Below are 26,418 nucleotides of genomic sequence, written 5' to 3'. Positions count from 1 at the left end.
TGCTCGTTGATAAATGGGTGATTTAGACTTCACATAAGCGTGACACCACTCATCTCATTTCTGATATGCGCTCTATAGTACGAGCTCAGTGGCTTCTGTTGTGGTTGAGTCTATGAAATTGCTGGGTGCACTGAGCAAGGACATCAGTCCCAATGTTTGCTACGCTGCCTGCCTGCCTTCACAATGGAAGTTCAGTGCTTGTCTATACAAAATAACAACCGGCTGCTTGAAATGAAAACATTCACAGCGCCATGTCCCAGCGCTATGTGCTCAACCTACATTAACATTGCCGTTCTTCATAAGGTTGGCGTGAGTGGCAGTAAAAATAAATTGATGTAGGACACTGCAATTTATCTGAAGGGCACAGTGGTTATAAAGGTTGGGTATTCACAGATAAATATATATACACTGCAGACTACAATCCACGTCTGAGCAATCCTTCACTCATCCTCCCGTTAGACATGCATTCAGCCCGTTATCAAAGTGCTTATCATAATACAGCTCCACAACCGGAATAGCTAATAGAAACACATTTCTCTAGTAAATATTGCATTTTTTTCTTACCAGTGTAAATTTCACATCCGGTTAAGCCAATAACCTTCACACGTTCTTACCTCTGGTGCTATATAAAAAACTGAATGTATGTATCACACTGACGCATCGACTCACCATCTTTACAGACCGTTCCAACCAAACAGGTGCTGCCTTCTAGTAGATACCCATCCGGACAACTAGTACAGTTCCTGTCTCCGGGCCCAGAACATGACAAACAGCTGCCATCACATCTGTAAAACATCAGTAACATGTTCCATGTAATCTACAGCAGTCATTAAAAATGCCTGTATATGACAAGCTGCCGCTGAAAAAGAATTCTTAAAGGGAACCTGTCATGTTGAAAATGGTGTCTGATCTGCAGGCAGGATATAATAGACCAGGAAAGAGCTACTTAGAAACGTTTCAGTAAAACTTGTATGTTATTCATTGAAATCTCTGGTGTTTTTTATGCCTATGAGTCCAGTGGGCAGTCCTTTTCAGTAACTGAATGACTGTACATGTAGAGATAGCTGTCAATCACTGAGTAGGACCACCCACTGGACTCATCGGCATACAAACACCTGAGATTAAAAGGAATAAAATAGAAGTTATACTGAATCCTTTCCTAAAAACTACAGTATATATCATTCTGATTAGCTTCTCCTTCTCGATACCACTACTGTTCACAGATCGGACAGCATGTACAATGTGACTGGTACCCTTTAAGGGCGAATATAGTGGAGGGAAGAAGATGACAAGTACAATTGTTTATAACCTAGATGGATAAGTAAGGCTTGGTTTTGGATCTAGCTATTTTAAAGAAATTGAATGCGAGTAGAAAAATATGACCGCCTCCTTCAAGGAACAGCGCCATTTATGACTTTGGGCTGCGTAAGGTACAGCAACTCAGCCCTGTTTAAATGAATGCGGCTAAGCTGCAATTCCAAACACAGCCTAAGGACAAGAGTGGCACTGTTTCTGTAAAAGAAAGCAGCCATGTTTTCTAATTTCGTACAGCTGTGTGCTTACAGAATGGTATAGATCTAAAGGGTGAAGATATCTAGAGTACTGCACTTACATGCCTGCACAGCAATATAAGCCATTTTTAGAATGCATTGGCATTTTCTTTACTATTCATATCATTTCCAGATAGTTTTAAAATAGATTAGTATAGTATATGAAGGAATCAGATACTGATGACAAGCATGTATTTCTAAAATTGTAAGGAATTTTTATGTTGAAAAATAAATCATAGGATATTCAGTAACTACGTATACAAGTACATTTCTGGACCGAGATACATTTCTTCATTGGTATGCTGCTGATAGCGGCCAGTGACTGACACAGAGGGCGGCAGATTAGGATTTTTCTGCTTCAGGTTAGTATTGAGGACTTCTGATGGAGCAGATAGTATATTTTCGAGTCGGAAGCTGAATGTGTTGACACTTTTTACACCTTGTCAAGAATGATTTCATTCTAATAACACGTATTGCATCTCCATTAATCCCATTTGGAATGAGAACGCATTCACTGGCCACATATCCTTCCACTACGAGGAGCACAGCTGGTCTCATTTTACGCTATAAAATCATGCGTCCGTCCTGACTATAGGCACTGAAGCCTTCTGACGCTGTGTAATGGGCATTAATGTGCGGAATTGAAAGCAGAATTCCCTGCTTGCACTTGATGTAATTAGCTGTGACAGCCTCTCGCTGTTTTAATCTGATGTGTACGGGGGGCTGAAGGGTTTCATTAGATTGGGAAATTTACATTAATCGCCACATTTTTCGTTCATACATTAAGAAAATCCCCTGCCATAGCTGTCACTTCCAAACATCGAGCCTTGGGTCTGCTGCTTATTATTCTGCAGCACAAACACTACAACTCGCTGCTACTTTAACCAGTCACATCACAAGTATGCTTATTTATTTTCTTCATTTCATAGAGAATATATGTGCGTATCCTCTCCCAGGAGATACAACTAAAAGAAGCTACGCACCCTTCCCCCCCACCCATCGTAGTCCTTTACTTCAGTGAATAATGACATCTTCATTCTAACACAGCAGTTCTCCAAATGATCCATTTATGTTCTTTTACAGCAGGAGAATCCAATATGCTGCATGCGTCCATGTGTTGGAAAATAGTAATAAGGATTACAGTTTTTACATACTGCTAGTCTTAGCATCCATTTCAGAGGTTTTCTGGTTTAAATAAAGGAATGAAATGAAAAGTGGCACAACTTTCTAATTTACTTTTGTGTTTCAATTCCGCACCATTCCAAGGTTTAAAGCAACGTTGAATTGAGGTAGGTTCAATTGAGAATGAAAATCGATCACATAAGTGACACCTACAATGCCTGACAAGCCCCACTGGCTTATAATGGGGTCCATCAAGTTCCAACATGGTGTCCACAGAAAAAGTAGCACTGCATACTGTGCTGTGCTCTTCTTACAGCTTATGAGATGGAATTGGCAACAGTCGCTCCAAGCGCCCAACGCAGATGTGAATAGGACCCTTTATGGCTGTCAGTGGATCATTCATCCAACAGCCATCTCAGCTGACTCTCCCATGCACAGGAGTGCTAGTTTGGCCAAGCGCTCGGGTGTCATTGTTCTCCTGGCAGCTTATATCCAGGAGAACAATGCGATTAGCAGTCCGAAATCAGACATGCACGATAGACATCCCTCCTGCCCATAAATCGGCAAGCGTCCCTCTACATATTAGATCAACGGCTGAACCCATCGATATCAGCAGGGTCGGCCGACATTAGTCTAACGTGTATGGGGCCTTTAGTCCTCCTCCTCTCAGCTGTATCCTAATAATACATTTAGACATTCCAATTTTGGTCCATTAATTAGCAATGACCAACCATATAATAAGTCGATCGGCGCTCATTTACTGGCCTGTTTTTACATGGATGATGAATAATCGCAGCAATAGGATGATCCCTGATAGAAACGTTCTGTCCCTGTACAGCAGCATGTTATCAGCAGCAGATCGCAAAATCTGTATGCGGACAGAACAATAGTATTAGGGATCAATCAGTCACTATCATTGTTCACCGTCTGTGTAAAAGACCATAGATTTGTTTTATAGTCGATCTGTGGTTGTTACGATGCTTTGATGAGGCACATCTAACTGCAGCATTAATTTGCTACCATGTACGAGTCTGCAGTCCAGACTGTTTAGATAATTTTTTTTTGCCAACATAAATGATCAGATGGACCAATGAATGAGCGATTGGCTTGTTCGTTGGGTGATCGGTGGCATATTTACATGGGCAAATACTCGCAAATGAGAATTAGCTCATCCAAAAGGACTCTGTTCAGATCTCCTTTTTTGCTCCTATCGGAGAAACACTTTAGTAGTGTTCCCAATGCATACCTCCAATCGAAATTGAAAACGGCCATTGACTCACTTTGTAAAAAAAATATTGCCCCTCGTGTTTTATGCATCATATGTGCAGTTTTGCTAGTATGTGGGAAATTACTAAATAAATTGTTACAAAAAAAAGACAGTGACAATTCACTAGATGAGCATGTATTCTGATTGTATCACATTATAGATATTCTGCAGCTGCATATTCTGTGATATTTCAGGAATGTTTTTCCTTCTGGACTATTTATAGTGGTATATGTTCACTACGCCTTCTGTATCATGTCCTATACATTATTAATGTCACACTTCTAGTTATTAGATCATTATTGCCTGAGGCCGTACACTAATGCCGCAATCTAATATTGATGTATTGCATTCTAACATCTCACCCTCCAACACAGATTTTCATCTTCTTAAAGGCACATTCCTGTACATCAGTACTGCTTACCTTTTACAGGTTTTAAACCCATTTGCTTTGGGGGGTGCCATGTAATACTGGGAGCCACATGATAGGGCACAACGTCCATCTTCAAAGAACATTTCTTTTGCGCAATTTAAACAATTATCTATTCCAGGACCTAATAAGATAAATAAGATATAATCAAAATATGTACATTTACATACAATAGTCTTACCTATTTACCTACATATGAAAGGTTTAGAATTGACTAGTACACGATATGATATAGGCAATAATCAGGTCTGCTGAACCAATAATCAACCGGAACTCCGAGTCCTGACCCATGGGTCTCCTGACCTAAACTCCACAAGACCCATTGTTGGACTGGATATATCTGTCCGTATTCGAGAAGTGAACGTTGGATATGTGAAAGGTTATGACATTCCAAATCTAGACTAATTCCTAGTCTAAATAAAGAGTGTACGTTAGTGTAACTAGAAGGATGGGGGAGTTAAAGGGAATCTGTAAGTAGGATCAACCCTCCTAAGCAATCTATTTTGGCATGAAGGTCATATCAAGCTGAATAAAATGATTCCTTAATATCTGTGATCTAATATATTATTCCAGAGAAATCCACATTTATCTTATAAGCAAATGAGCTGGTAAGAACTATGGGCCGGACACAGAGAAGAATAATCTCTGGAGGCAGATTCTCATACAGATCAGTGTCCGGCCCATAGATCCTGAACAGCTCATTTACATATAAGAAAAACGTGGATTTATGTGGATAAGACACCGGATCGCAGATATCAAGGTATCATTTTATTCAACTTCTTATGACCTGCATGTCCATAGATATGGCTTAGGATGGTAGATCCAACTGACAGATTCATTTTAATTATGGGATATTTATGAGCGCATCAACAGTATGAGGATATTTTTCAGGGTAGGAGAGGCAAAACTTGACATGCTGAATTCATATAATGTAAGCATGCTATACAGAGATTTTTTTGGCTTATAAAAAGACACCAAGAATTGAATTTCTTTTTTTTTTTCATGCATTTCCCTGTCCTATATGGAAAACAAAACAAGCCCTGCAATACCAGAAAGTGCTACTTTTTTAAAGAAAAAAAAAGCCTAAAAAATGCACAAAAATTGTCAAAAAACAACCTTTGAAATCTCCCTTACATATATTAAATAGAATAAAAGGGATATTACAATCAAAATGTTCTTGGGATATACAAGGTAAATTTAGGCTCTTGTTTTAAGTAGATCAGGAAAAGCAGTAGTTTATTCATGTGAAGAATGTTCCATATCCAGTGACACATAAATCCGGTGTAAGGCTTAGTGCCCATGATGCAGAAATGAAGCAGAAATTTTCCTGAGCATTTCTGCATCTCCTTGGCAGAAAAACGCATGCGGTTTTTCAATGCGTTTTTGATGCATATTTGACGCGTATTTGACGCGTTTTGCATGCGTATTAGCCATGCGTTTTTCCAATGCATTGTATAGGCAAATACGCATGCAGAAAAGCACAAGAATTGGTCATGTCTGTATTTTTTCTGCGAGTAAAATCTGCGCAGAAAAAATCCTGACCATGTGCACAGAACTTGCAGAATGTCATAGGAAGTCATGGGATAAGGTGTGCAATGCGTTTCTGGAGCGTTTACGCGCTGCAAATACGCACCAAAAAACGAACCCAAAAACGCATCGTGGGCACACAGCTTAATAAGGCGTACTTTACCTGAGCATGTGGCACAGGATCTGTGACACGGGTCACACTCCTTCTTCACGATGCTGTAGTATTTTCCATCATCACAACTGATGAGACACCGGGATCCCTGCAAACTAAAGAACAAACAGCTCTCAAGGACAGATAAATCAGCACAGTAAGCTGTTTTTTTCTTGAAGTCTTAAACCAGTTTCTTTGGTTTATGATCTCATTTACTTCACATGGTTTGTGGCATGTCTTCGATTCTGACCATCTAAATCATACATCATCTTATATTTAAACCAGAAGAGAATATATTTCAATGAGAGCCTCAATGCATAGAAAAACTGACTTCCAGTCCACAGAGAAGACACTGTATGATTCTGAACGTTAAGGCTCGCTCTCACTTGCGATTAAATTGTACAAATGCAATCTGATAAAAAATCGGATTGCATTTAGTCCAAAGTTTATCAATGATTCTGTGCTCATATGCGTTTTTTTTTACAGCTCCGATCTGATCACGATGGGACTTCAAAAAAATCACAGCATGCTGCGACTGCATGCTGAATTCGGATCACACGCACCCATATAGGTCTATGGGTGCATGTGAAACATCGTACTGCACTCGATATCACCCAAGTGCAATGCAATTCCTGCCGACGCCAGCAACAGAGGAGATGGTGATGGAGAAATGAATTTCCCTGTCTCCTCCGCAGCTGTGCTGTGATTCTCTCATGCGAGAGGACTGGAGCACTGACACTCGGCTCTCGCTCGCAGCAGAGCAGGAGCAGAGTGTCATTAGAATAATTCATTGGATACCATACGCTAGGGGTACCTCAGCCTTAGAGTGGGTCATTGAATGAAAATAGAGCAGATAATCATGGGCTTGTGCACGTTTAGGCACAATCTATTTTCTTACTTAAAGGGGTTGTCTGGTCAAAAGTTATACGTCTGCAGTCACTCTGTGTGACTGCAGACTCATGAATCCCCCAGTGCAGGCACTGTGCGCTGCGGGGATTCGCCGGTTTCAGACCCGGTAACGGAGGGTATGTATAAGTTACACATACCTTCAGCCAGTCGGCGCCGCCTCACTCCATACACTTGGATAGACCGGGTCTGAAACAGGAGAATCTCCACAGTGCACAGTGTAAGCGCTGGGGGGGATTCATAAGTCTGCAGACATACAGAGTGGCAGCAGACATCACTTTTGACTGGACAACCCCTTTAAATGCATGTAATTGGGGCTAAAACTAATTTTTCGAATTTTTGCGGCCTTTACTATTTCATCCACACTGGTTAACTGCAGAGGTCACGTGACGTAACAATGATATCCAGTGACAAAATTGCTGGAATGACGCTGGAGGTGAGTATTGTCTTGGCTTGACTCCGGGACTCGATCCGGTGACCTCTGGCTGTGGGTCAGTTTTGCTCTCTGTTGGACCATAGTCTGTGTTGTCTCTGTCTAACTGCTGATAATGCTCTTGTCTTTAGCTGTGTTGATTCTAGGTGTTTTCATTTCCTCATTTTGGTTTGTCCTATCACATCTTAGGATGGGCGCTGCGTCGCATGTGAATAGGGGTCACTTTACTTCTATTCACAGTCGCTGGAGCCAGATTCAGGAAACGTGGACTACATCGGAGCTTCGTGGGAACATTTTTGGTAATAAATTGGTGAAGGAGGGACTGTCCCTTATTTTTATTTCTGTCTTTTTATGTTTTTTCAGGTATACTTTTCTGGACTACATCGGATTTGTTGGATTACAGCGGACCTGCATGGGCTTTTTTTTTTAAAAAAAAAAATTGGTGAATGAGGGATAGTGTTGGGGAGTCTTTATTTAAATATATTTTTTTATGTGTGTGGTTTTATTTTTTGATTACTGGATTAGTAAGTATTATTATTATTATTATTATTTACTTATATAGCACCACTAATTCTATGGTGTTGTACATGAGAAAGGGTTACATACAAAATACAGATATCACTTACAGTAAACAAACTAACAATGATAGACTGGTACAGAGGGAAGAGGACCCTGCCCTTGTGGGCTTACATTCTACAGGATGATGGGGAAGGAGACAGTAGGTTGGCGGGGAGGGGTTGCAGTAGCTCTAGTGGTGTTGAGGTGGCAGTGTGGTCATTGCAGGTTGTAAGCTTTCTTGAAGAGATGGGTTTTCAGGTTAAGTCTTAAGGATCCGAATGTGGTGGATAATCGGACGTGTTAGGGCATAGAATTCCAGAGGATGGGGGATATTCAGGAGAAGTCTTGGAGGTGATTGGGTGAGTAATGAATAAATGTGGAGGAGAGAAGGAGCTCCTGGGAGGACTGGAGAGTACGTGAGGAAAGATATCGGGAGATTAGTTCGGAGATGTAAGAAGGAGAAAGGTTTTGGATGGCTTTGTAGGTCAGTAATAATAGTTTGAACTGGATACGCTGGGGAATTGGGAGCCAATGAAGGGATTTGCAGAGGGGGTAAGCAGAGGAGTAGCGAGGAGAGAGATGAACTAGTTGGGCAGCAGAGTTAAGGATGGACTGGAGATGTGCGAGAGTGTTAGCAGGTAGGCCACAGAGGAAGATGTTGCAGTAGTCGAGGTGGGAGATGATGAGGGCATGCACAAGCATTTTAGTAGATTGATGGTTGAGGAAAGGGCGGATTCCGGAAATATTTTTGAGCTGGAGGTGACAGTAGGTGGCGAGAGCTTGGATGTGTGGTTTGAAGGACAGTGCAGAGTCAAGGGTTACTCTGAGGCAGCGGATTTCTGGTACAGGGGAAAGTGTGATGTCATTTATTGTGATAGACAGATTAGGTAGGGAAGACAAGTGAGATGGAGGAAAGATAATGAGTTCAGATTGGTCCATGTTGAGCTTGAGGAAGTGAGAGGAGAAGAACAAGGATATGGCTGATAGACACCCCAGGATTCTGGACAGCAGAGAGGTGACATCTGAACCAGAGAGGTAGATCTGAGTTTCATTAGCATACTGGAAGCCATGGGACTTTATGAGTTGTCTCAGGCCAAGAATATAGATGGAGAAGAGTAGGGGTCCTAGGACAGAGCCATGAGGGACTCCCAACAAAGAGAAAGCGAGTTGAGGAGGTAGTGTGGGAGTTGAAGACACTAAATGTGCGGTTGGAAAGGTATGAGGTATGATAGACACCTCTCCATTACTATCCTCAGAGCTTGATGGCAGCTGTGATTTTTGACAAATCACAGCTATCATCCTATCATCAACCCAAACTACCATTAACCTGATTGTCACCTCAGTAGGGCAATCAGGAAGAGCCAGGCCAAGCGCCAGAATTGGTGCATCTAATGTGATGCACCAATTCTAGGGTGGCTGCAGACTGGTATTTTTAGGCTGTGAAGGACCCAATAACCAGGGAATTTCCCACCCTAATAATATAAGCCCACAACTGACTGCTTTACATTTGGTCAGCAAAAATAGGGGGGACCCCAGGTCATTTTCATAAAATTATTTATTGATTTAATAGGTTAAATAAGGCAAAACACCTTTTAGTGCCACATGAAAGGCACTAAAGGGTGCAAGTTTACTATATGTGGGAGGCTTGTGACTATATATCTACAGGACATACAGTGCCTACAAGTAGTATTCAACCCCCTGCAGATTTAGCTGGTTTGATAAGATGCAAATAAGTTAGAGCCTTCAAACTGCAAACGAGAGTAGGTTTTATGAACAGAAGCATAAATCTTACAAACCAAAAAGTTATGTTGCTCAGTTGAATTTTATTAAATTTTAAACATAAAAGTGTGGGTCAATTATTATACAACCCCTATGTTTAATATTTTGTGGAATAACCCTTGTTTGCAATTACAGCTAACAATCGTCTTTTATTTGACCTGATCAGGCCGGCACAGGTCTGTGGAGTTATCTTGGCCCACTCCTCCATGCAGATCTTCTCCAAGTTATCTAGGTTCTTTGGGTGTCTCATGTGGACTTTATTCTTGAGCTCCTTCCACAAGTTTTCAATTGGGTTAAGGTCAGGAGACTGACTAGGCCACTCCAACACCTTGACTTTTTCCCTTGGTTTTCTTGGCTGTGTGCTTTGGGTCGTTGTCTTGTTGGAAGATGAAATTACGACCCATCTTAAGATCCTTGATGGAGGAGCGGAGGTTCTTGGCCAAAATCTCCAGGTAGGCCGTGATATCCATCTTCCCATGGATGCGGACCAGATGGCCAGGCCCCTTGGCTGAGAAACAGTCCCACAGCATGATGCTGCTACCACCATGCTTGACTGTAGGGATGGTATTCTTGGGGTCGTATGCAGTGCCATCCAGTCTCCAAACGTCACGTGTGTGGTTGGCACCAAAGATCTCGATCTTGGTCTCATCAGACCATAGAACCTTGAACCAGTCTGTCTCAGAGTCCTCCAAGTGATCATGAGCAAACTGTAGACGAGCCTTGACATGACGCTTTGAAAGTAAAGGTTCCTTACGGGCTCGTCTGGAACGGAGACCATTGCGGTGGAGTACGTTACTTATGGTATTGACTGAAACCAATGTCCCCACTGCCATGAGATCTTCCCGGAGCTCCTTCCTTGTTGTCCTTGGGTTAGCCTTGACTCTTCGGACAAGCCTGGCCTCGGCACGGGAGGACACTTTCAAAGGCTGTCCAGGCCGTGGAAGGCTAACAGTAGTTCCATAAGCCTTCCACTTACGGATGATGCTCCCAACAGTGGAGACAGGTAGGCCCAACTCCTTGGAAAGGGTTTTGTACCCCTTGCCAGCCTTGTGACCCTCCACGATCTTGTCTCTGATGGCCTTGGAATGCTCCTTTGTCTTTCCCATGTTGACCATGTCTGAGTGCTGTTCACAAGTTTGGGGAGGGTCTTAAATAGTCAGAAAAGGCTGGCAAAAGAGATCTTTAATCCACACATGTGAAGCTCATTATTCTTGGTGCCTGAACTACTTCTTAATACTTTAGGGGGACCAAACAGAATTCTTGTGGTTTGAGGGGTTGAATAATAAATGACACTCTGAATTAACTTTTAACGTTTTAAAAAAACAAAAAAAAAAAACAACAATATTTGCTGCAGTGCATTTCCCACTTCCAGGCTGATCTACAGTACAAATGTCACAATGCCAAGTTAATTCCTCATGTGTCAACCAGCTAAATCTGCAGGGGGTTGAATACTACATGTAGGCACTGTAGATAGATATTCTATCTACTTTATCTATCTATCTATCTATCTATCTATCAATCATCTATCTATTCTGAGGATTCTTGCTATGAATTTACTGTACTTGGCTGATAAAATATTTGGTTTCATTTGACATGGGTAAAAATCGGGTGGCATACACATGGTCCGTGTGCCGTCTGAATTGTTTCTTGCACCCACTGACTTGCATTGCCGAGTCTCGTCCAATATACGTAGTCAATAGCAGCAAGCTGTGATTTTTTTCCTCAGTCCGATTAGAGCTGGGAAAAAACTTGCAGATTAGCATTGACTCGTTTAATAAGATTGGCCAGAGTGCAATATGAAGTTTTCTCGCATTGCACTCGTCTGATTTATATACTCATGTAAGCGAGTCCTAAGGTTACGTTCCCACGATGAGCTTCACCATTAGGTGAATTAGGTCATGTGCGGTTTTTTTCATTCTGTTTTTGAATGCGTTTTTTTACATGCGTGTTTATCGTGTTTGTCTCTTATTGATATGTCATGTATTAAATAAAGCTGCTTTGTTTTTAATAGTTCCTGGTTTTTGGCTTTGACAAAACTTCATGTGCGGATTACATGCGTTTTAAGTGCAGTGCGGAAACGCTCTAAAAATGCATATGCAATTTTTACTTGCAGATTTTCCGCATCTATTGAAAGTCTATTGGGAAAACTTGCATTCAAGACTCAATTCTATGGGGAAAATTGAGAAACTGACATGTTGGAGACTTGAAACACACACCGCAGGTCAGTTTACATGGAGTAAAAAAAGCACAGTAGGCATGATATTTCTTTAAATCCCAACTCACCAAAAACTCATTGTGGGCACACAGCCTAAAGAAGCAGTCAGACGCCCATAAAAATCAGACAGAGATCGGACCGCAACACTCGGCCTGGCCATGGCTCTCCCTACCTGAGCGTGACAGCTGCATAGAAATACATGAAGCTGTCAAGCTCGGGTTGGGAGAGCCGCTGCTGGCCAGTCAGTGCATTGTGGTCCGATATCCGTCCGATTTATACGCCGTCTGACTGCGCCCTTATACAGCACCGTTATGTCCACTGATGCCTGTTACACCCTAGAGAGCAAATACCCTGGTAAAATATCTGCTCCCTTCCTGTTTGATCAGTACAAATATCTGTGAGTAAAGAGGTAAAACCTAGTATTTATGAGACGTTTCTGTTTTATTGACAGAATCTATATGGCATTTAATGTAACAGCCTGAGCTAAAAGATCTTACGAGTCATCTGAGGTTGGGAAGCTTGTACTCAGCGGCACATCGCATTAGGATTTCATCACCAACCAGAGTCTCTTTAAGCATTTACGTTACTATAGAAATTTCACACCTCCTGCTTCACTGAGCTCTTTCATTCACTGCAAAATTTTACGACACAAAGAGTCGGACCCACTCAGGACCTCCAACAGCACTGCTTGGTAATATGACTTTGATGTGTGGTCATGTGGTTAGCTACAGTAATTCAATGATTTCATACCTCAGGCCATGTCTGCATTCCGTACAATTGTCCGCAGAAGTGCACGTCTTACAGTTCTCGTGGCATTTTCGACAGAGGTTTTTATCTGTAAAGGATATTGTGCATTAAATATTTGGCATGTAACAACACAGCATCAATTAAAGGACTAGATCGGATTCTCATGTGAATGTTGGTCCAGTCCGATCACCACTTGGGCTCAGGAAGGAATTTTTCCATTTTAATGCAGAGGAGCCCATGCCTCTGGATCAATAAGGAGATGCACATTTCTAGAATTAACCCTCCCCCCTCCTTTATCCTTTCCCTTGTACATAAAAAATGCCAATACCACCCTTTACAGCAGGAGTCTCCAACCTGTAGCTTGAGAGCCACATGTGGCTCGTGGGCCCGTGATGTGTGGCTTGCCGCTGTCTGCCAGCTTGGTGCATTACTACCAGGTGTAGCAAACAGCTATTAAGAGTAAATCTCTAGATGGTGACTTTTGTGTGTAGTCTTGCACAGAAGAGCAGATCTAAATGAGGGTAAGTTAGGAAACACTGAAGCTTGGCATACTGCCTTGGTGTGATTTCAGTGGAAAAGCTTTGGCTGTCATTATACCGGTAATAGGGGGCTCTGGATGTCACTACTGTGAGTGAGGCAGGAGCTGGATGTGGGTAACGACCATCTCTCAAAGCTGAATGTGGCTTGCGACCCTCTATCATAGCTGAATGTGACTCTCAAGGTCAGAAAGGTTGGGGATCTCTGCTGTGCAGATTAATCAATACATACCAGAATTCTTAATGGGAACCTGACAGCTGATACATGCTGCCCAATCAATTCAGCCAGGTATATTTGTCTCTGAAATGTTGTGCTGCCGGGGGCTGGGCCACACAGAACACTAGTTCAACAGACAGGTCCTCAGCGGCTTCTCCCCGCCCGCTACCCTTGAGTGATGGGTTCCCTGCACGCATGTTCGGGAAGGGTCCTGTCATTCCTGGGGAGTGGGAGGGAAGAAGTCACCAGGGACCCACCTGTCCAACTAGCAAGGTTGATTACTTGACTTTTTTTTTCTGGACAGCTTTTACAAAAATCACGGACATACAATATATTTTTACGGACACATTGTAAAACCATTATAAATCATTATGATAAGTGATCCATGTCTACAGCTCATAGTTCTGATAAGAACACATTATCTGCATTCACTGTAAACTGTAAAATGATGATAATTGCAGTCAAAATAATCTGTGTAAGTTTATTCAACTTCACAAAAATCACAGACTTCACAGAATTTTTTTATGGACAGGGCAAAAAAGTGCCTTATTTTCACAGACTGTCCTGAAATTTCTGGATGGTTGGCAACCCTGTCAACTAGTCTCCTGTGTAGATCAGTCCTCGGTGGCTTTGAAAATATGTTTTTCTCTGAATGCCACAGCGTTTGGGAGTCAAACATACCTGGCTAAAATCATGCAGGTTGTGCCTGATACATTCTGCCTGTGTTTCGTGTAGCATGTATCAGCTGTCAGGTTTACTTTAACCAACACTAAAGTTTAAAGCTCTATAAAGGTTATACTTAGGCAGGATTCATGTGCAGTAATATGCCACACACCCAATTACTGTTTTTTTTTTTACAAATGAAACATTAAAATGTAGAAAAAGTGTCTTTGACCTGTAAAAATCAAGTGGCCAAAACCGTACTGCAAACTGCAGCGAATTACAGCAATGTACTCTATTGCCCTCATGAACCCAACTATCCTAAAAGTTTACATATTGGCATCGATGTAGAAGAGCACTGCCAGTTTTGAGATTTTGATCTCTCTTTTGCTAAGACATTTAACCCAACATAGCAATACAGATTTTTATGCTATACATAGCTTGTCGAAGATGTTCGACAACCCTTATGGCAACTTAGTTGTGTTTATTAGTGATGTGGTCACTCAGCTTTGGCTGTTCTTGCAGGGAACTGTCATTTAGCATTGGCTCAATAGCACATTAAAGAACTTTATGTGATTTTAAACTTAGGTTATAATTATACTGTAATGTTACTACAGCATTAAGTATCATTGCAGAGCTAAAATGCTATATCTAAGAGCAATGCAAGAGACTGATGGCAAACATTTCAATGTCATTCTTGATGTGGTTTTAGGGAATAAGCAAATTATCAAGGAACAACGTGTGATAAATGACTATTGGATGATTGATCAGAAGGCACCTGGCATTGCAGATTACTTTAGATAATTTGGTTTTAGGGTTTATTGTTGGCTTTTACATGACTTTTATTTATATCTTGGAAAATAAATAAAAAAGTAGCAGCAGTACACGATGGTTTGACATTAAATTTCAGCAAGTACCTTTCAGTGACATTTTCAAGTTATAAGTAACCTCATGACACCATATCAAAGAGTTGGACATTGACTTGAACGAACTAGACTCATGACTTTTGTTTTTACAGGATTTGTGACCGTTTGATTTTGCAATGGACTGAATTGACTCATAATGGGTCTGTCACGCTTCCACCTTGATTTTTATTTTTCAGCATAGTAGACTGCAAAATAGACTAATTCTGTAGTTTACTTTTAACAGAAAACAAGGAAATCACGATACTAGTGTGAATACAGACTTACCCCATGATTTGTATGGAACATATGTGATCCACAAGGAAAGTTTGTATACAAATTTGTATACAGTATTATGATCTCCTAAGTTACCAACCTCCAAATAAATTCTTTTCCTTAAAAGTATATATTTGGGGTTAAAAAAATCAGTTCTGCAATTGGTTTTCATTAAAAATGTTGCACCTTTTGCCTCTTAGGAGCTCTTTTGCTCGTCTGTACATTCAGCTTTGATGTGGTCTGTGGTTGTAAATCAGTTGAGAGCAGATCAGATTAAGACATTTAAGAAATTTACAAATGCTCCAATTAGACCATAAGAATGAGCTCACTGACAGATAATCACATAACTCAAATTAGCAGCCAGAAATAGTGCAATACAGGGGCTAAAAAACTGCAATATTTTTAATGAAACGCAATTGCAAAAAATATTTTTAGCCACAAATATACTCAGATAAGTAAAAAAAAATACAAAGACGTGAGCACACGGATGGTCGAGACACTCCACTAGCCAGGCACATGAATACTGTTCACAGAGGTGAGTCTAAAGACATCTCTTTTTGTGTTATTGAAGTAGTGAAACCAAAAATGTGAAAGTGGTAAATGCCTTGTGTGTAAAATATGACGGGTAGTGATGAGAGGAGAACATACTTTCATTCAAGTAGAAGCCATCTGGGCAGTTGCTGATGCAGCTGTTGGTCTCTTCATTTAAGTAGTAGCCGGGTTTACAAGCTGTGCACTGGTCGCTACGACTTCCGACACACGTATCACAGTTTGGGAAACATTTTTTACACCTCTTCTTTTCGGCAAAATAGTGGCCTGGGGGGCATTCCGATACACAAATCCTGTGAGCAAACAGAAATGCGTAAATGCTTGAAGGGCACCATTATACATGGCAATTATTACAGGATTTAAACCTGACAAGTAAATGTCTCTGAATTGGAAGTTTGCTAATCTCTAGCCAAATATCACCGGTGAACTGAACGTGAGAGACAAAAGGGATATATTAAAAGCTCTATTAGTTCCATGCCTTACATTATGCATTTACTTGCTGGAGAAAACATGCTTTTATATGGCTAAAGCACAATTTCTTATTTTGGTTAATGATCTAGAATAAGTCTTGGCTTTTATTTGTTCAGCCTTGCTTGAAGTCCTATGAATTACATATGTTCACTCTAATACATGAAGTAACATTTTGCATTCATTGTGGAGGAATTCTAGCCTCGGTTGCTTCTACCTTTAATTTGGAGCTTACAGTCATTGCCAGTTCTTTCTTTACGTATTTTCACAGAATTTTGTGATAATGCATTTTTCATTTACATGCAGCTATATGAGTGGCCTTAGATGAGCTACCCCTTTACCTCTCCTTTTTTTCCATTTTTTTTAAGATCTGTTCCCATCAAACATTTATGGAACAGTAGCAACTTAGAAAATTCTATACAATTAATAGCAAATAATACCAGCCACAGCAGGTGATAGAGTCCTTTGAAAATAAATGAAAGCAGTACTCTGTCAGCAGCGTTTATGAGGACAATAATAGGTAGTGATGTGATGTATAGGTCACTTTTCAACAATTAAAACTAAAAACCTATATTGTCCCAATCTATTGCTTTATTACAGAGAAATCTATATCTTTATCCATATGTAATTTACACTGCAAGTGCACTGGGTGTTGTAAGTGCACTTGCAGTTCATGGCTACTTTACAGATCTCTCAGCCTAGCACTGCCCCCCGATGCTTGACTGCTTGGGAGAGCGCTCTTGTCTGCTGATAATGTCACAGGCCACAGCCTCGGTTTCCATTGCCAATCAAGCAGCTGGGGGCACTGCCAGGAGGGGAGAACTGAAAAGGAGCCACGGCTAAAAGTGAAGGTTTCTCTGCAAAGAACCAATGGATATGAATAATACAGCCATCATTTTGTTTAACAATGACCTATACAAAACAACCTCTGGTTGTCCCGATAAAACGCTACTGACAGGTTCCCTTTAATATAACTGACACATGGACCAACCTCCCCTAATTACCAGATTCTGCTTAAGACTGTGCACAGTAACTATCAATGTAGCATATTAAGAGGATAGAACTATAGGGTACATGATAAAACAAGGTGAGGAAAATGAAGGACGGTTTAGGAAAAAAGTATGTTTTTTTTTTTTTGAGAGCGATGGAATTTAAAAGGGGAAGTTAAAGGGGTTTTCCCACGAACAAAAGTTGATTTTAATCAATAGATCTTGGAATAATAATAACTTCCACAATTGGATGTGTTTAAATAAAATGTTCCTGTGCTGAGATAATCTTATAAATGTGCCCCTGCTGTGTACTGTGTAATGGCCGTGTCTGACCGTACAGGAACATGGTCTGATCATACCACATCTCCTGGGCAGGGGAGAACGCAAAAGAGTATACAGACATTACAGCAGGGGATCACAAATGATTTTTTCTTTGAAGTAAAACATTTTTAAAAAACAGGCAGGGAAATGTTTTATGTCACAAACAGAATCACCTGTGATCCCCTGCTGTAATGTCTGTATACTCTATTGCTTCCTCCCCTGCCCAGGAGATGTGGTATGATCAGACCATGTTCCTGCACGGTTAGGCACAGACATTACACAGTACACAGCAGGGGCACATTTATATGATTATCTCAGCACAGGAACATTTTATTTAATCACATCCAATTGTGGAACTTATTATTATTCCAAGATCTATTGATTAAAATTAACTTTCGTTCGTGGGAAAACTCCTTTAAATCTTTGGGAGTTGAAAAGGGAAATTATATCTGACCATCCATGTTATCTTTATTTGTTCTAAATCCTCACACATTGCCACATGTCTTACCAACAGATAGTGACAAAAATGTTGCCAATGCAGACAATTGGTGGTGGATCGAGTTTGAAGTTTTGTTACAGTTTTTATAGAAAAACGTCTTGAATAAGAACTTTAATACTAACAGTCGCAGGGGCAAGTGATCTAGTAGTTTTAAAGGATATTTTATAAAAAAAAAGTATTGCATAGTTCTAACCTACACCATATAGAACTAGAGATAAGATGTACTTGGTTTACCTTGTGTTGTTTTTTGCCTTATAATAATAGTGGAGACAGTCAGTGCAGTGATGAGGTCCTGGACCATCACAGCCCACGTCACTGCATTCAGAATTACAAGGGCCTAGAGTCAAGATGAAGTTTATAAAGTTATTTATATATGTCATATAAAACATGATTACAAATGAAATTCGGCCCTGGAGCATTTTAAAAAGGATACAGCAGTGCCCTAATATAATGGTAGACAGAAGACAAGGAAGAATTTGTGGATACTCCCGCGGTGCTGTATATGGAAGACGTCAGTACTCACGAGTTTAATCAAACATTCGGTTTTCTATTTTCATTCAACGCGTTTCAAAGTGTCAAGCACTTCTTCAGGAAATGACCATATAAGTGTAAAAAAAACACATGTTTGAATAAACTCTGGAGTACTGACGTCTTCCATATATAGCAGCACAGGAGGTATCCACAAATTCTTCCTTGTCTTCTGTCTTCATCAGTTTGAGGACCTGTGGATCCGCAGCACATCCTCATCCATGGATCCACATCCATGATTTAAAATGCTTTAAATCATGGATCAGGTTAGCATAATCTGAATAATAACTCTAATTGTATGTCAGGTAAGACTCTATTTGCTCTACTTTTCTCCCTAGTGCTTTATCTAATATAACGGTGTCAATAGTATCACAAGTAATGGCAGTGGAGCAAACTGAAAAAGGAGCTGAGCAGCTATGAAATTTTCCAATTCGCCTCTGGCTTCATGTATGTAGTCTTCACATTAGTAACTTATCAATGGCTTTTTATTGCCTGACGGAATCCTTGGATAACCAATAGGGATCGGACATTCATAAATACAAGGGGACCCATGCAAATTATAAGTAATCATCAATGAAGCAGATTGTGGAATGCCCTACCACGAGAGGTAGTGATTGCAGACACTATAACAGCTTTTAAAAAAGGGCTGGCCGATTTCCTATGTACATATAGCATGATGGGTTATAGTTAAATTAGTGACAAAATGTACAATTGGGGGAGGAAGGTTGAACTTGATGGACCTAGGTCTTTTTTCAACGTATGAAACTATGTAAGATGTGTCCATCACTGCTATGCCTCACCTGTGTAGTCATCAATATTGTACTCCTCTGATGGCTCCTCAACAGGGCTGGAGCGTACCCTCTCCACTTTAGGAACATCATTTCTAGGGGAATATGGCTGAATAGAAGTACCGTATAATACCAAAGACCATTCCTTCAATTTTCCTTGGAGATACAAAGAACAACACATATTGACAAACAACATATTGTCTTGGTATTAAGAAATATAATTGTAAGTACAAGAAAAGAAAAGTAAAGAGAAAGGTCACACAACCTAACCAACTTCACTCTGTATGAGGAGTGTATATAAGAAAATAACAACAAGCTGTCGTATCCCAGAATTCTATATATGACCAAACAAATAACCCAGGGCGTAACTGCAGCTGCAATATATATGATTCATGAGACATACATTTTGGTTGTAAATGTACAAAACTGATCATTACAATTGTTTTTTTTTCAAGAAAATATACTTGAAAAGCCTAAAATACCTTTGGAAAATACCTTATGAGAATGAAATGTAAGTACTTGATCAAAGAAATTCAGATAACCCTCCCCTTAAACATCCCCCATTTTTAGTTTCTTATGTAAAGTTGCTTTCCCAATTTTAATTTTAGATTTTTTACAGTAATCTATACAATCCAATTCTATCCTACTTCAATATAATGCAATTCTGTTTCCAATCATATTCTAGCCCAAACTAATAAAAAATGGTTAAATAATTCAAGATTAAAGGTGTTGTCTAGTCCTAATCGATAAGTCTGCGGTCACTCTGTGAGACTGCAGACGTATGAATCCCCCCTGCGCGCGCACTGTGTGCTTCAGGGATTCGCCAGTTTCTGAGCTGGAACCGGAAGGTATGAATGTACCAATGTATCTACCTGAAAAATAGAGGAATTGTGCAATAGATCCTATCATTCGGTTTAATCATCTCATACACAAACCTACGAATCACTAAGGACATTGTAGGTTCGCAAGACCATATAAAAAAATTGTTAAGAGTTTCACCCAGAAAACTCTCACAAATTTTTTCTCCTCTGTCATCGGTGTGCAGTCCATATACAATCCTCAAGTAATCAGCAGCAATTATAAATAATTTACAAGACCATTTACAGTTTACAATGTTAAAGTATCCATAAAGTATCCATAAAAATCAGATGGCATATGTATGGTATCTTTTTTGTGCGCACCCATAGATTTGAATGGATGAGTCTCATTCGATTTATGGAAGAAACTAGTGCAGGCTGCAATTTTTTACGCACGTGTAGCACCCTGAGGATTCGGCTGCTACAGGGGTATTGCACCTCAACCCAGAGGTGTGATATTCCACTCCCGGGTAAGGATGGAGTGTGGGACTGAGTCCAGAAAGCTGCATGCACTACACACATCCCATTTCCGAGGAACAGACCAACGGTACTCCCACTTAGAAATGTGCAGGTACGACCGAGTCTGTTCCTGGCTGGAGTGGGAGGGGGGTGGTACATCCCAAGTAGTGTAGGGGCAGATAGGGGGAGCAGCCTGGGTAAAGATAGGAGCTCATTGGGTGCTGGTCACCTGAGCTCACACATAGCGGGAGTATTTAAGGTGGGCACCATCAAAGATCAGGGTCAGTCAGTCAGGCAGTCAGTCAGTCTTTGCAGAGAAGTCAGAGGAAGAGGAGCAGAGCAGCCCCAGGCCCAGAGAGAGTGAGAGAGGAGAGTCAGAAGGACCCAGAGAAAACAAGCAGGAACTCTGAGAACCCATATACGAACCTAGGGTGAAGAGTTGGCAAAAGGGTACCGGATCCCAAACTGGTGGGGGCTCAAGCACACCTCAGCCAGAGACCGGAGGCCGTGGGCAGGATCTGCCACGGCCACCCACCACATCCACCCTGAAGGCAAACCACGTGTAGGGTCAGGGAACCCAAGGCCAAGGGTTTCCCAACAGAAGGCCCGAGGGAGCTGGACCTAGGTGGATCCCTGGTGGGGACGGCCAGAAGACAGGACAGGAAGGAGGGCTCAGGGTCACGCTCCGGACTTGCTTGGGGGTTGGCTGAATCCAGGACCTGGTGGACGCAGCACGGCTCGGGTGGTCACTTGAAGCTGGAGTGACCGGAACATCAGCAGTAAGTAAATACCCTAAACTGCACAACCCGACTCTGTCTTTAATTACCATCTATGCTGCACCACCACAACCCCCATCCTCTGCACCTGACCCCCTGAGGCTATACCCCACCCGTTGGGGGTTATACTATCAAAAGCTGCACCAACACCATCAGCCTCAGTGGACCTTGCTGCAGCGGCGGCCGTAGTGACCGCAATACAACGGGTGGCGTAGTCGACATAAAGAACTTTATAACATCTGTAGGACTGCCACATACTCTGAGCTTGACACCCTGGGCACGGACCGGGTCACAGCCACTCGGAAGACTACAACCCCCATCTGATCCGGCTCCGGGTATTCCCCTAAAGAATATGGCCCAGGGGGCGCGTCAACTTTGGCGTAGTCGGCAGGATACCGTGCCCGCAACAACCGGGTACTGCGTGCCTGAAGAAAAGTACACCGATACCTTAAAAAGAAGTCTCCTGCCGGTTCCGGAGGGTCCCCGCCATCGGACTCCATCACAGATCGATTCCCGCCGGTTGTCCGCCATTAACAGCTTTTTCCCGCCATCTGCAGAGTTTCCCGCCACTGGGAGACGATTCCCGCCATTTCCAAAGATTTCCCGCCTTGGAAGAGCGGACGCCATTATGGGCGTGCCAGAGGATGGCAAGAGGCCACCTCCCATCGTGGGCCAGGACCGAAAATGGCGCCAAAAGTGGAAACCGCCCCCACCAACAGAGACTGTGATGCTAGAGGTGTCTGTCAGCGTAAAAGAACTGCCCCTGGAGCTGACAATCACCAAGTGGCCCCGGGACCGCCTTCGAAGTGGGAGGACTGAGAAGAAGAGAGCAAAGATGGGTGTCGCCTGGAGCAGTCTGGAGAGAGCGCACCCGGAGACAAGAAGCCTAGAGCTGAGTCCAGAAGAAGCTTACCCGGAGATGGGAGAAGAGCAGAGCAGCACCGGCCCGCTGGCCAGGAGCCTGCTGGAGACAACAGAAGGAGAGCAGAGCAGCACCGACCCGTTGGTCAGGAGCCTGCTAGAAGCAACGACCCCACTAGGCTTAGTGGAGGTCTTGGCACAGCTCCCCCGAGATCGGGAGTGTACGCAGACTGCGCTGGAGGGCCTCGCACGGGGGATGGCCCGGGTGCAACGAGAGACGTTGGCGGAGTGGAGCCGAGAGATGGCCCAGCAGACCGAGACTCGTCAGCGGAGCACGCCACCCGAGACGAGGAGACAGACCGCCTCTGAGGATGGCGCAGGAGGACTGAAGGCCGGAGACGGCGCCGAGAAGGGAGCCGAACGAAAGGAGGCAGGTAAAGGGGACGTCTCTACCCCAAACTGGGAAACCGCGTACCTGCCCCAGCTCCCCGTCGCAGAGCCCGAAGTACCCCCTGCCGTGCCCGTAACCGCAACGTCACCGCCACAGACTAGGCCTCAACCGGAAGCCGCAGCCGCGACCCCTGTGACGTCACACGCCTCGACCCCGAGCGTGACCAAGCAGGAAGTACCACCAGCCTGGTTGCAAGGCCTAGTACCCCCGGGCGCCGCAATACCAACAGCGCCCCCTACCTCCGCGGAGCCACCGGCCTGGTCGCAGGGCCAAGTAGCCCAGGGCGCCGCCGTCCTTACGGTGCCCTTCACTTTCCAGGTGCCCCAGGCCTGGCCGCAAGGCCTGGGCAACCCGGGCGCTACCACCACCGCGCCCATAAAACCAAGAGTGCCGCATCTGGGAGAAGATCTGTTTGCCCAACATACGTGCCCGGATGGGCAGCCCTTTATATGGCCACCGGAGTTTCACCATCCCCGACTCCGGAAAGAGAGACCCCTAGATGAACCCCTGATCCCGGCTCCAAAGCCCGTAAAGAGGATCTCGCCCCCGCTGGCAGAAGCGCAGTTTGAGTGGGACCCCACCGGAGAAGACCTCATGGGGTTCACTCAGGAGACCCGGGCAGCCGCAGCGGAGCGTGCAGAGTGCTGCCGCCAGCAGCTCGAGGTCTTTGAGAGGGAGCGGAGAGAGAGGCGGGTCCGAGAACAACAAGCGCAGATAAGGAGCGCGGAGCAGAAGAGCCGGGCCAGGAGGAATCCCCGTGCAGCACATGGTCCCCCTTCCACCGGGACTGTGATCAAGTTCAATATGCAGCACGGGTGGGGCTTCATCCGAGATCACCGCACCCCAGGCGACGTCTTCGTGACCAGGAGAGACGTTGAGTCCCACCTACCGGAGGGACACAGAGGTCGTGACCTGTATATAGGGGACGAGGTCACCTTCACCCGGCACAAGTGTGCCAAAGGACCCTACGCCCTCCATGTGCATCGCCTGACGGAGGAAGAGCTGCGGTGTGAGGAGGAAGAACAAGAGGACCCGGACGGGTCTGAAGTTAAAGGTAACCACAAAGAAAGAGCAGGAGGACGTCGTCGTTGAGTACAGCGGAGTAGAAGCTGTATATAGTTGCCCGTCGGGGCACAGTGAACTGTTGTTGCTAATATAGTCCCCGTTGGGACCAGCAAGTGTGAACTGTTTACCCGTTTATCCCTTAAATCCCACTGACCGAGGACTGAGAGCGGTCATTCCTCCCTAATACCTGGCCGAGGACTGAGAGCGGCCATATTCCATTGTAAATAGTTGCGCGTCCTAAAGCGCCCCTACTGGTTTTATAGGAAAGCCACGAGTTCCAAAGACTGTCGCACTTTACCCGGTCACACGTTGCACAGTGACCGGAGGAGGAGCCAGAGGCGACGAGAATGTTATTAATATGAAAAGTTTTATGATGATGCTGATATATATATGATATTTTATATGTTGTTATTATGTTGTTTATATGAAAAAAAAAAAAAATGTATGTTTGAGGATGTTTTATATCTTACAGCCCGAGGACGTGCTGTGATTTACCAGGGGGGAATGTAGCACCCTGAGGATTCGGCTGCTACAGGGGTATTGCACCTCAACCCAGAGGTGTGATATTCCACTCCCGGGTAAGGATGGAGTGTGGGACTGAGTCCAGAAAGCTGCATGCACTACACACATCCCATTTCCGAGGAACAGACCAACGGTACTCCCACTTAGAAATGTGCAGGTACGACCGAGTCTGTTCCTGGCTGGAGTGGGAGGGGGGTGGTACATCCCAAGTAGTGTAGGGGCAGATAGGGGGAGCAGCCTGGGTAAAGATAGGAGCTCATTGGGTGCTGGTCACCTGAGCTCACACATAGCGGGAGTATTTAAGGTGGGCACCATCAAAGATCAGGGTCAGTCAGTCAGGCAGTCAGTCAGTCTTTGCAGAGAAGTCAGAGGAAGAGGAGCAGAGCAGCCCCAGGCCCAGAGAGAGTGAGAGAGGAGAGTCAGAAGGACCCAGAGAAAACAAGCAGGAACTCTGAGAACCCATATACGAACCTAGGGTGAAGAGTTGGCAAAAGGGTACCGGATCCCAAACTGGTGGGGGCTCAAGCACACCTCAGCCAGAGACCGGAGGCCGTGGGCAGGATCTGCCACGGCCACCCACCACATCCACCCTGAAGGCAAACCACGTGTAGGGTCAGGGAACCCAAGGCCAAGGGTTTCCCAACAGAAGGCCCGAGGGAGCTGGACCTAGGTGGATCCCTGGTGGGGACGGCCAGAAGACAGGACAGGAAGGAGGGCTCAGGGTCACGCTCCGGACTTGCTTGGGGGTTGGCTGAATCCAGGACCTGGTGGACGCAGCACGGCTCGGGTGGTCACTTGAAGCTGGAGTGACCGGAACATCAGCAGTAAGTAAATACCCTAAACTGCACAACCCGACTCTGTCTTTAATTACCATCTATGCTGCACCACCACAACCCCCATCCTCTGCACCTGACCCCCTGAGGCTATACCCCACCCGTTGGGGGTTATACTATCAAAAGCTGCACCAACACCATCAGCCTCAGTGGACCTTGCTGCAGCGGCGGCCGTAGTGACCGCAATACAACGGGTGGCGTAGTCGACATAAAGAACTTTATAACATCTGTAGGACTGCCACATACTCTGAGCTTGACACCCTGGGCACGGACCGGGTCACAGCCACTCGGAAGACTACAACCCCCATCTGATCCGGCTCCGGGTATTCCCCTAAAGAATATGGCCCGGGGGGCGCGTCACACGCACATTCGGAAAAAAAAATCACTTGTCTGAACTGAACCATTGAATGAGATTGCTCTGTTTTTTTCTTTACAACACTGAAAATACGGTTGTGTGAATGAGCACTTAGAGGCAACAAATAACTCCTGTATATAGTCCAATTCTGCAGTCGTCCTTTCTTCCATTACCAACTACTTCTTGGGAAATACTGAATATATGTAGGCAATAACTTGGAACATATGGAAGGAAAAATGACTGCAGGTAAGTGTAGACAAACTTGCAGTTTTTCATTTGGCACTTCTTGGTCTATACAGAATGGACTTTCTTCTTGCTTCATTTGGGTTATTGTAAAACCAGTTAAACCTGATAATAATGGCCACACTGACTATGGGATACTGCGTACCTTGCCGGGCAAGGACCTATTATGGTGTGCCAGCATCACTTGGGACATCTGATTGGGCTATAGATACGTAGTACAACCACTCCCTTTAAAGAAAATGAAAGTGACACTACTAGGATCAACAGAGTAATCCCATTATTTCCTCATATTAAAACTGTGCTTTTCAACTTGACAATGAATCCACAGATAAATTCCATCAGGGATAAAAATATTAAAATGGGATCACTTCTGGGTGGGTTTCATTCCTTTGCTAGCTAAAATTATTCAAGCTGAATTTATGGCCTAAAAGCCACATAATTCTCCTTTCCTTTTGATCCCCACTGTTTGCTTAAGCTACAGATTAAGGAATAAATGGGGATATTTTTGAGGACAGGAGAAATAGCATTATAAATGTTGGGGTCGATTTCCTCACTTCTCAATATGTATGCAAAATTGTGTC

At 43.5% G+C, this 26,418-nt stretch overlaps 1 protein-coding gene across 4 annotated transcripts in view; it reads right to left on the bottom strand.

Moving 5' to 3' along the window:
- Window positions 1–26,418, bottom strand: part of PCSK5 (proprotein convertase subtilisin/kexin type 5) — a 955,602-nt gene that overhangs the window by 422,278 nt on the left and 506,906 nt on the right. For all 4 annotated transcript variants that reach the window (XM_073670684.1, XM_073670697.1, XM_073670703.1 and 1 more), the window contains exons 14-20: window positions 19,428–19,571; window positions 18,334–18,436; window positions 15,922–16,115; window positions 12,686–12,770; window positions 6,057–6,160; window positions 4,361–4,490; window positions 670–785 (exon numbers count right to left, since the gene is read on the bottom strand). In XM_073670684.1, coding sequence (XP_073526785.1) covers window positions 670–785; window positions 4,361–4,490; window positions 6,057–6,160; window positions 12,686–12,770; window positions 15,922–16,115; window positions 18,334–18,436; window positions 19,428–19,571 — 876 coding nt within the window. The remainder of the gene's footprint in view (window positions 1–669; window positions 786–4,360; window positions 4,491–6,056; window positions 6,161–12,685; window positions 12,771–15,921; window positions 16,116–18,333; window positions 18,437–19,427; window positions 19,572–26,418) is intronic.

This window comes from Phyllobates terribilis, unplaced genomic scaffold (genome assembly GCF_046119375.1).
Source record: "Phyllobates terribilis strain yellow unplaced genomic scaffold, ASM4611937v1 Scaffold_1__5_contigs__length_1240528914, whole genome shotgun sequence".
NCBI lineage: Eukaryota > Metazoa > Chordata > Amphibia > Anura > Dendrobatidae > Phyllobates > Phyllobates terribilis.
Note: the sequence above shows the minus strand (reverse complement) of the source record. Positions and strands in the feature narration are given on the sequence as shown.